Here is an 11,169-nt window from a genome sequence, read left to right on the forward strand (position 1 = left end):
AGAAAGTGCCCCCTCTTCGGTCAACAAAAACGTTTTAACTTTAAGTAAAAAATTTTGTATTAAGTGATACATATTTACCTTAATAGTTGTTTAAATAAATGAAAAAAACAAAAAGTAATTTTTAAGAAAAAAAATTAATTATTTCATTTGTAATGATTTATGATGCGAAGGAAATATCTAAAAATAATTGTCAACTACCATCCAAAAGTACCTGTTCTGAGTAAATGAACGTGTTACACAATGAACAATACACTTCCTACAAATTTGTCAATATTTGCAAGTGCTGAAAAACGCTTTGAAGAATTACCAAACAAAAACCTATTTCAGAAAATAACATATTTTTTATCGTGAAGAATTAGTAAGTCTGGCACGTAAGCGTGGAATTGTGCTTATCTTAAACGCCATCGAGCAAGAAGATACTACTTAGCATGCACAGATACTCGTTTGTAGATACATTCATAAACATCTATTTATTGATGTCTGAACTTATGTGTGAGTAGTTCAGCTATAAAAAATAACGTATCTTGCAGTTTTGAACTGACATAGTTTGCACAAAATCGTACACATTTTTTCTATATATTGTATTTTATTGGGACACCTCGCAATCATGTTTTTTCTCTTAAATAATTTTGCAGCAAATTGGCAGCAACCCTGACATTTAAAAACATGAAAAAAATTAATATATCAGTAAGTAAATCTGCGGAGTTGAGATATATTTTACACGGTTTGAATAATTTGATAATAAACTTAATTTAAAATAGAAACAAAATAAAACAGGATGTGAAACATGTTTGGCATGTTAAAAATTTCAAATTATTTCTGAAAAGTTTGCCTCAATTTAGTTAAAATTTTGGTATATAAGACGTTGGGACGTTGCATTGAAATTAACACAATTTATCGAAACGTGTTCATCTGCACAGACCTCATCCCAAAAAACTTCAAGCTTTCAGATACTTCAAGTATAACAAAATGTTCAAATATGTAAGTGAAATTTAATGCAGTGTTTCAATAAAAAAATTAATAAAAATTTTAACTTGAAAAAAAATTCTCTAAAATAATACGGGTATGATTAAAATATTACAGTAATATCAATCATTTTTAATCTAATGGTGAAAGTGAAATAAAAACACAGACACAAGTGTGAGAGATTTAAGTGGGCCAAGTTCAAATTTAATATTAGTGACACAGACTTTAAATTAAAAATGAACTCAACGAAAATAAATAATAGGAAATAATTTGAACTCTTGTGACTTGAGGCTACAAAATAGTCCAACAGATGACAGATTGAAATAAAACTCTAAATAAATTCTGTAAAAAATAGAAAAACATTTGCTAGTGAATATTATAGAGATAGCAAAGAATATAACTTAAAAGAAGACATTTAACAAAAATACTCAAATATATATATTCCGCACTACTTAAATAACGCGAATAATTTACATATCGAATTGAATAACATATAAATTAGTGGTAGTAGTAGTAATCTATGAACATATAATAATATTATAATTATAATATGTTCGTAACGAACCACGATTGGTTTTGGAGACAGCAGAGTTTTCTGTTTTGTCAAAATACCATATAAGTACCATACTGTTATCGGACATAAAGTTCCTTAATTTAAACCTGTGTGATTAACGAAGAAGATTATTCTTTTAAGAGCTGTACTTGAAATGTCCTACAGACTCATTATATTGTAATCTAACAATGCCTCAGTCAATGCATTCACTCAAGAAGTTTCTGTCTATTATTCTTCTCTCTCTTTGTAACTGGTACCTTTCGAGCTATGACCTGTCAAATTCGTCATGAGCTTTTTCATTTCGATCAGGGCTAGTATATCTTTTTCTTCCTTCTTTTCCAATTTTTTCTACAAAATATAGTAGTATAGTATATACCAATATAATAGTAATAATATTTCCTGGTATTTCTTAATTTTTTTTAATTTATTTATTTGAAACAAATTTATCATTCATATGACACGTCACAGTTGCATTTATTAAGATAATATTTTCATTCTTTTAAGATACTAAATTTATGTTCGAAACATAAGTAGTATCCAATATATAAATCTATATTCTGATAGATAATTTAAAACTAACTAAAATCGCAAAAAATATATCTTAACGTTGATATTATTAATTAAATATGATTTGAGATTAATTAACTTTTCTTATTTGTTTTCAGTTCGCGGTTTTAGCTTGCATTGCTTTCGTCGCAGTCTCTGCCTCACCAGCACGTACCAATGCGGACGAAGAGAAAGAAATTGTTCCAATTTTAAAGTCAGAAATTAATAAGCATGAAGATGGTTCCTATAATGTAGAATATGAAAGTGGTGATGGCACAAAACGCGAAGAGAAAGCAACAGTTGTTGATGCCGGTACAGATGAAGAAGCACTCGAAGTTAAGGGTTCCTATAAATATATTAACGATGACGGACAAGAAGTAGAAGTTTTCTATACAGCAGGCAAAAATGGTTTCGTACCATATGGTTCCATCATTAATCCTGAAATCTCAGCTGTAGCTGAAGCAGCAAAAGAACTGCCCAAAGAATATGATGAAAAATTAGCAATTTCAAAGAAGAAGGAATAAAGAATTTCCGTCTCTTATAGAAGACTAAGACATTCAAAAGATTTGTATTTACAAATCAAAAACTAATAATATTAATTCGTTTTATATAACTAATTTTTTAAGCAAATTAAAACAGAAAAAATTGTATGCAATGATAAAATTAATTAAATTAAATTATTTTTAACCACTCACCAAATGATATTATGTTGATTTTTTTATTAATATATCCTTTAACATTTTGACACTATCATCCCTATCATTCTTGTTCATATAAATTTAATCAGTTTTTACAGTTGTATAGTTAAATGGATTTTTTTCTATAAGCACATGTAAAATTTTAAGAGCTGTAAGGTCTAAATAATTATACTTGAAGCGTTATTCAAAATTATCAGTTCAAGTTGACCCATATCTTTAATATCACTAATTGGGATGGCATGGTTAACACCACATTAGTAATATATATTTATGGATCATCTACTAGTTGTTAGTGATGTAAAGTCATTATATTTGTTTTGCTATACGGTAGAGTAAAACATAAAAGGATGTTAGAGATTTTTTCTTTCTTCTTATTACCCCAGCTTATGCAGCAGTTATTGATTATAATATCCACTCTTCAGGTGCGTATAGCTGTAAAAGAAATTATTTGAAGTCTTATTTGGGCAAGATGATCGTGGTAAAAAAATATAAATCAATTCTACTCTTATTTTATATCTTTTAGATATAAAGCTCGCTCTATACTCTATATAGGCTCTACATTTTCTAATGATAAGATATATCTTCTGGAAAAATTGATCGCTTATTTTGCTTTTTCAATCCAGAAATAAACGTGCTTCAGCACGTCTTAGAATCGCAAAACAGGTAACAATGCCAACTTTTACGATACTGATGCGTAAATGGAGGTTTACCATCATCTGGTATCGCTACAGATCAATGGTTTATATTGACTCAAGCCTATCTAATATGTATATTAAAAAAATCAACCTTTTAATTTAATAAAAATTGATATAAAAGTCAAATTATTAAAACTGTCTTCTGCAGATTAAATTCAAAAAATTAATATATTTCGTAAGATTAATAATTTGTAAAAATAAAGTACATATATAAAATTGTATGTATGAGTATATAGTATTTATATAAATATTTATACTAATTAAATCATTAAATCAAAGAAAATAAATAATCAAATTTTTCAGTCCAACACTTTATGTGTTTAAAAGAAATAAATTAATATGTAAGATACAATTTATGTTCACATAGACAATATGTCAAATACTAAAACTGGTTACCATGGTAATTAGTGTTAATTAATAATCATAAAATTCACAAAATTTAACCATTAATTTTTATAAAAATTTGTTAAACTAATAGTTAGATTTGGTAGTTCTTAATGAGGCAATAAACTATGAACAAGACTTATTTCTTTAAGAGTTTTGAATTTTTGCATTCGAATTATAACTAAAATCTTTCATATTTTATATACGAAACATATTTTTGTAATTATATAAACAATTTACTAAAAAACAATTATAAGTCATAACGAAAAATTAAAATCTTAAACACTTCAAAAAATAAATTTATAATTTGTGCTCATTAAATATCATTAAGAGATTTTAATTTAATAGAACTTTATAATCCTTATACAATCTAAAACAAAATCTTAAGTTCAATCTCTAATGTTTTAAAGTTTTTATTATTAAAAACAGAATCAAGCGTTTTTATACCGTAAAGATACATTAGTGTGAAAATCTATAGAATATATTATTTTTAGTTAGTTCGCAAAGGCTATTTATCTATACCAATTGAAATTTTTTTCTAGTCATTTGTTATAAATCTAAAAACATGATATGCAAATCTTTCTTAATTTTTCTAATTATAATATCTTAAAAGCAAATGAGAAAACGATATTTATTCACACTCGGGAATTCCATGATCCGATTTCACAGTCGAAACTTAAGTCTGAAAACTGACAAGTATGAATTAAGTCAGCAAGGGTGCACAAGATTGTATGAACCACACCAAATATTTGAAAAGACAGCGAACTTGGAAATCGCTGATGAGGCTTGTCACATTCTATGCCTCTGCACTGCTTGTTTTGGTCAAAAAAGGAAATACTTGACAAAATGACTATTGTTTGTTTAGAATCTTAGGTTAGACTAGATTTGACTAGATTGGCTTGGATCAACTAAGCCCTTAGTGTCATCAAGACGGAAAGAGCAACTATTTATGAAAAACACGCCTTGTCAATTCATAGAATATTAATATGTTCTTAATGAATGCAGCAATCCAACAACCTCTTTTCTCATGGCGCCATCTAACCATGGATCGCCTACGTAGTTTTGCGTTAGTCTCATAAATGCTGGACATTAGCAGATAATAAACTCCGCCAGTTTTCTTGAGTTTGGTATGCTACAATTTCTGCACATCGACTAATACTCGCTTTCAACTAATTCCTGTTTTAAGGCTTGTGATGATAGCTGACAATGCCATGTGAGCATCCCGCGGTCTCATCTATATATAATAGGGGCATAATAGTATTCCTTATTCATAAAGGTGTAGGTAATAATTAGAGACCTTAAGTCCGTCTTATTATTTATCAGTTCAATCTAGACTATTCAATTTGCTCTCTGTATATGTAAATTTATTAATTAACATAATATATAAATCCTTCAAGCTAGTTAAAGTTTTATTTTTTATCATTGACATATAATGAGGTTAATAGATTTATGTATACTTAATTGTGATTGTATAGCTCTATAAGTATTGAAACATTAAAATTTTATATATAATCTGTTAATTAAAGTAAGAAAAATTAAGTTTCAGTTATATTAATAGATAGCAATAATAATGGTTTGATTATACCGATTTTTCAAACTCAGTATAATATTATGTATATATCCACACAATTATATATTATATATAAGTTGTGGTAAAATTTTTATTTCATTTGAATTTAATTTTAATTGATCCATGAATTTCTCGAAGAGTTATTTTACTTCTTTTTACTGTAAACTATTCATTATGATTTTAAATATTTTTTATCGCCATCTTCATCGCAATTAAGTTGTATTTGTTTGGAGATTAACAAACTTCTGAGTTAACACCCAAAATGTATAAGATAGATAGATATGATGTTGAGTTAGTGAAGAATCTGTTAGAAGAAGATTAAAATAGTTAGACATAATTACATAAATCTTGAGGCCAAAAATAAAAGAGTGGAATCCTAAAACGGGTTCTCAAAGGTTCGCTTGTAAACAAATAAAAAAAATATATTAATGGCTTGTATTAATAATGTATTAACAATAGAAAATAAGTAAAAGAAATAGAATTTATTGATAATTTTTTTTCATAGAAATCATCGAATTCATGGAGAAGTCATCGAGGAATATTTATTCTAATGGCGTAAGTCGACAATGTCGATTTGCATAGCTTCGCCATTAACATTTGCGGCTAATGAAATCGCGTTAGGAATTTTTTGTTTGAGTCACGCATGCAAATTAAACAAAATTTTGGTTATTTATTTTATATTTAGTTTTTGTTGTTTCAAATTTGTTTTTATGTATTTTTGGAAAAAGTGTAAGTGATGCTAATTTGGTTATTTTTCTAGAAATAATTTGTTAAGTATAAAAGTGATGTTGCCAAAGATTGCGTCTTAAGTATAGTTTCGTATCTGGTGGTGGTGTGGTGTACCTATAATAGAGAAGAGAATATTTATTATAAATTAACAAACAAAAAATGTTTAAGTTTGTAAGTTAAATGAAAAATATATATTTAATATTTCAGTGCTTGTTTAATATGAATTTTTTAAAATTAGTTGTGCTTATTGGCTTGCGTTGCGGCTACTTATGCCGCCAGCATTGGCAGTGTTGAATCCACAACTGAGAAACGTGAAATTGTACCATTATTAAAATTCGAAACTGATAAGAGACCCGACGGCTCCTTCCGCTTCACATACGAAGGTGGTGATAAGAGTTTCCGTGAAGAGTCTGGTGTTGTTGAAAATGCTGGTACCGACGATGAAGCACTTGAAGTTTCCGGTTCTTATCGTTATATCGATGCCGACGGTCGCGAAGTTGAAGTACATTACACAGCAGGCAAAAATGGTTTCGTCCCAGTGGGAACAAATATTCTATCCGAAATTACAGCTTTAGCAAAGGCAGCAGCTGATCTTCCTGACACTACTGAAGAAGAGGAAGTCAGACGTAAAGCTCGTTCTAAAGTTGAAAAAGAAGATATTAAGACCGTAGAAGCTAAAGTAACTAGAATAGAAAATTTGAAAACTGTTGAGAAAAAAGAGAAGATTGAAAATGTACCAAGTGTTAAAAAAATCGAACAAGTTGACGAAGTGAAAAAAGTGGAAGATGTGAAAAAAGTAGAGAATGTAGAAATTAAAAAAGTTGAAGAAGCTAAAGAAGTACCTACACCAAAAAAAGTTGATTCTATTGAAAAGGTTGAAAAAGTAGCTGAAACAGCTAAAGCAGGCACAAAGGCTTAAAAGGATTTATTAAGTGCTATAATTAATTATGTGATAAAGATATTAATTTGACCCACAATTCAAAATAGATTTATTATTCTTAGAATTTATTTTTCGTAAAAGATTTAAAGCAACCTACTACCTCTGCCTGCAGTTTTTAATATGGTAAAATAAGGAGCATTTATTTATTTTCTTTAAAAAATTCTTTTTAAGTGCGTTTTTTTTTAAACCTGGTTGTATTAGTTTTAAGTGATGTAATTTGTGCGTGCGTAGAATATTAAATATTAAGAAAAAAATAAAAAAAAAGTTTAAAAATAAAACTGAAAATAAAAAGTCTATATAAAAATATTTTATTTTTGCAAAGAGTATGTCTCTAAGATTATATTTTTAGTCGAGTGAAGTTATAACATAGTTCAATGACCTTTCTCTAATATATTATTTATTTATTTATTATTTATAACGTAGTGACTATTTTACTTAATAGAAACTATTATATCTTATTAGAGAAGTTTCGAAATAAAAAAAAATTTTTTATTATTATTTAATTAATTGTATTTTTGGCTGACCATACAGCTTTTTCGAGTATTGCCAAATACCCATTAAAAAAAAGAATTTTTATTGTTGCAGTTCACTACTTTTCGAAATCGCTTTATAATTAATTTGTAAATCAATTTCAATAATTCAATATACTTCTTTCTGAAATGTTATGACAACAATCAAGCAAATTAAAAAAAATTAAGTAAAATTGAGGCATATATTCCAGTTATAATCAATTACAAATAATATTTACTTCTACTAATGAAAAATATAACTAAGATAAATAATAGCATCATTCAAAAAATGAACAGTATTAATTTCAACAATATAAAACATATAGTTTATAATTTGCGTGCTCTGAAAACATTTTGTGGCAGGTTTAAGACTGTATAGTAAACAGAAACACGGCATAGATCACAAGACTCAGACCCTAGGGATGCCCAAATGGATAAAATGGCCTTGTAACCAGCATCGGCGAAGAGATTATTGAATGAGAACAAGCAGACATACCGGTTTTAAGGTAGATAATGATCATCAAAGTTTATTTTTTTCTTTTTGCATTAATTTCTATATACAAATGGCTTTGTCCTGGATGTTTCGTTAGACCTAACACGAAGAATTTTATTCTAAATACAAATATTTGTTGCTAAACTTTGTTATATTATAAATAAACTGATGGTGACAAAAATTATTCTCAACTCATAGTTTGTTATTCTCCTTTCTTGCACCTATCGCGACGACAAAATGTCGAGGTCTTATATCGAATAATAAATTAAAATTTAAGTATTGTTATCAGTTAAAAACGTAAACTATTATCTACATTTTTTTTTTTTTTGTTTTTTTTTTGCGGCAAGGAGGAGTGGAATGCCTACGCACTGACCACAATCCAGCGCCCCGGAAGGTGAGTGCCCGACTCGCACGGGCTAAACCACTCCCCCTCATTCCTAGAGACCTTGTTCATTCCTAGTATTACCTCGAGGTAGGGTCATTATTAGTCATTTAAGACTTCCATCGGTGTGCCCTGCGTCCAGGCTCCGCTACTGTTGCAGATAATTATAAATAAAAACTATTATAAACTATTATCTACATACGTATATAATGTATACTGATTACGTATTATGCATAAATATATATTAATTAAATTGAACTAATAGTATGGGAATGTCGATTATTATGAGTTTTTACTGTTATTTAGCATATACATATATTATTATGATCATACATATTAAAACAAACAAAATGATTTCTGGCACTTACCTGAATGTGCATATTGACTTTCAAATGTATTTTCAAGCTGCATGTCATTGGTAATTAAATTCGTTTAAAGAATAATTTACATTTTATTACAAAATTAGATGAGATAAAACAAATGAATAATAATGCAGAAACTATTATTAAAAAAAGATCATTTTAGATAATATATTCGATAATAAAAAAGACACATATATGTGATTGCAAAAATCTCAAGAAAAAAAAAATGAAAGCTTAGAAACTATAAATTAAGTTCATTTAAAGTCTAAATGTGTACAAAACACGAAGAATGCAAAAATCTGTTTTATTTGATTTAGAAGGCAGTTTCATAAAATACACATTAAACAGTACATACTTTAAAAAGTCTGTTCTGCAGATCAGAATGCCATTAGCTTTTTTATTTTTCAGTAGCAAATTTATAAAATTTTCGGAATATTTAGTTCGTGCGCCCATTTTCCAATTTGATGTCGTGATTTCAAGTGACTGATCAGTTCTGTTGATAAAGAGGATAAATTGGTGCAACATCAATATCATTTTACATCATATGATTCACTAATGTTTCGTTTTGGGTTTGAATAGGAGCAGTTAGATCTTAAATATCATAATTTGTTTCTAGATTCAATCGATTGTACCTTAAAGAAGATTTCTAATGATCCTTAATCTGATAAACATGACTGATACTTAATAAAATATGAACATTGCAGGTCCTGAGCTAACAACCTATATATTAGGAATTCTCCTGATGAAGGCAAAGAAGCGAATTTGCCGAAATACGTATAGAAATATATTAAAAATTAACACTCGAAATAAAAGTTCATATTGTATAAGAAAAAACAAAACCAACTTTATAACAACTTATTGTTTATAAATACTATATCTATATATAAATACTCACCGCACAATCACCATGGCAGGTGTCAATCAAGAATGGTAACATCTTGCTTATATGTCCAATATTAAACAAGGTACTAAAGTAACAAGTCTGGTACAGTGATCTTTTGTATAAAAATTAAGTATAGTAAACACTACGGTATAACCCCTCAGTTAGAGATGGTAAAGTTAAAACTCATTGTAGTGATTATTTTAATTATTATATATTTGTACAAGAATTAAAAAATAATGTTTATTGTTAAATTAAATTTAAATTAAATATTTTTTTAAAAGCTTAACAGCTTCAGTGATTCAGAGTGTAGCGTACTTTTTGAATTTCATCTACACCCATGAATCTCACTAACAAAAAAATTATTTAAAAACTTATGAAATAATAATAAAACATAGATTTGCATTCTATTGGAGACAATTTATTTAATTTTATGTGAACTTAAAAAGTTGCATTTTTATTTCAAATTTTTTCTTAATTTCAAGATATTTGCGAATAAAAACTTTAGCAACAAAATAATTACAGATTCTTTATGTTTGCTAAATCTTTTGGCAGTCATAACTCATGGAATCGACGAAGTTGTCATCCATTGTGGGAGATTGACAATTTTGTATAATGCATAAGATACATTTTGACAACAAATGTATTATTTATGATTTTATTATGCGTTGAAATTTTTTTCTATTGCCAATTTTTAAAAGTTTATCTGGCAAATATTTTTATAATTTTATATTCTTATGGTCATATAAATAATTATAATATTATATAATTTTTTAAATGATTTTTATTGGAAAATGTAGGAAATGAAAAATTCATATGTTTAGTTAAAATATTTTTTTATACAATGAGTAGCTGAAAAATAACATAATTGTAATATAATACCCACTGTAATAACAAAATTTTATTGTTTGGATCTACTTATCTATTTATCAGTCTATAGATCTCAATATTTATGTTTTAAAATCCATATTATCAAACTATTTACTTTTACTTAACAAACATACTTTTAAAAAGAAAGCAAAATATTTCATTAGATTTGCAACATTTTTGAGTTGCTTACTAGTAATGTTTCTCTGGGAACGCAATGTAATGAAGAAGAAGACGAACTAGTAAGTCCATATGTCGCAAATTAATTCTACTGTTTTAGGAATATCCATTTGATTCGGGAAGACATATGCTAAGGGTTTACCTAGTACTGATGCATAAGCGAAGGATTATACATGCCATATCGGCCAAAAAAAGATCAGTAATATAGGTTCAATACCACAATTTATACAGGAAGTTGAAGTTGAAGAAATACTTCGATTTCATGAATCGAGCACAATAGATCTCTAGTTCATAGTAAAAAATTCCGTAACTTAATAATAATAAACTCACTTCGAGATGGGAATTTTAATGACTTGATTAACTACTTTGATTAATGATGTTGAGCAGTTTATTTATCTTATATATTAAATGAATA

At 27.6% G+C, this 11,169-nt stretch overlaps 2 protein-coding genes across 2 annotated transcripts; both read left to right on the forward strand.

Annotated features, from left to right (window-relative positions):
• The first annotated feature begins 903 nt into the window (after positions 1-903).
• LOC119679014 (endocuticle structural protein SgAbd-6-like) lies at positions 904-2,706 on the forward strand. Its single transcript, XM_038091152.1, has 2 exons — positions 904-981; positions 2,185-2,706. Exons 1-2 carry the CDS (start codon positions 970-972, stop codon positions 2,587-2,589), a joined length of 417 nt encoding a protein of 138 aa, XP_037947080.1. The 5' UTR covers positions 904-969; the 3' UTR covers positions 2,590-2,706.
• Positions 2,707-6,238: 3,532 nt separating this feature from the next.
• LOC119679013 lies at positions 6,239-7,101 on the forward strand. Its single transcript, XM_038091151.1, has 2 exons — positions 6,239-6,312; positions 6,380-7,101. The coding sequence occupies exons 1-2, from the start codon at positions 6,301-6,303 to the stop codon at positions 7,058-7,060; spliced, it is 693 nt and encodes a 230-aa protein (XP_037947079.1). The 5' UTR covers positions 6,239-6,300; the 3' UTR covers positions 7,061-7,101.
• The last annotated feature ends 4,068 nt before the right edge of the window (positions 7,102-11,169 follow it).

Source organism: Teleopsis dalmanni, chromosome 2 (genome assembly GCF_002237135.1).
Source record: "Teleopsis dalmanni isolate 2A chromosome 2, ASM223713v2, whole genome shotgun sequence".
Classification (NCBI taxonomy): Eukaryota; Metazoa; Arthropoda; class Insecta; order Diptera; family Diopsidae; genus Teleopsis; species Teleopsis dalmanni.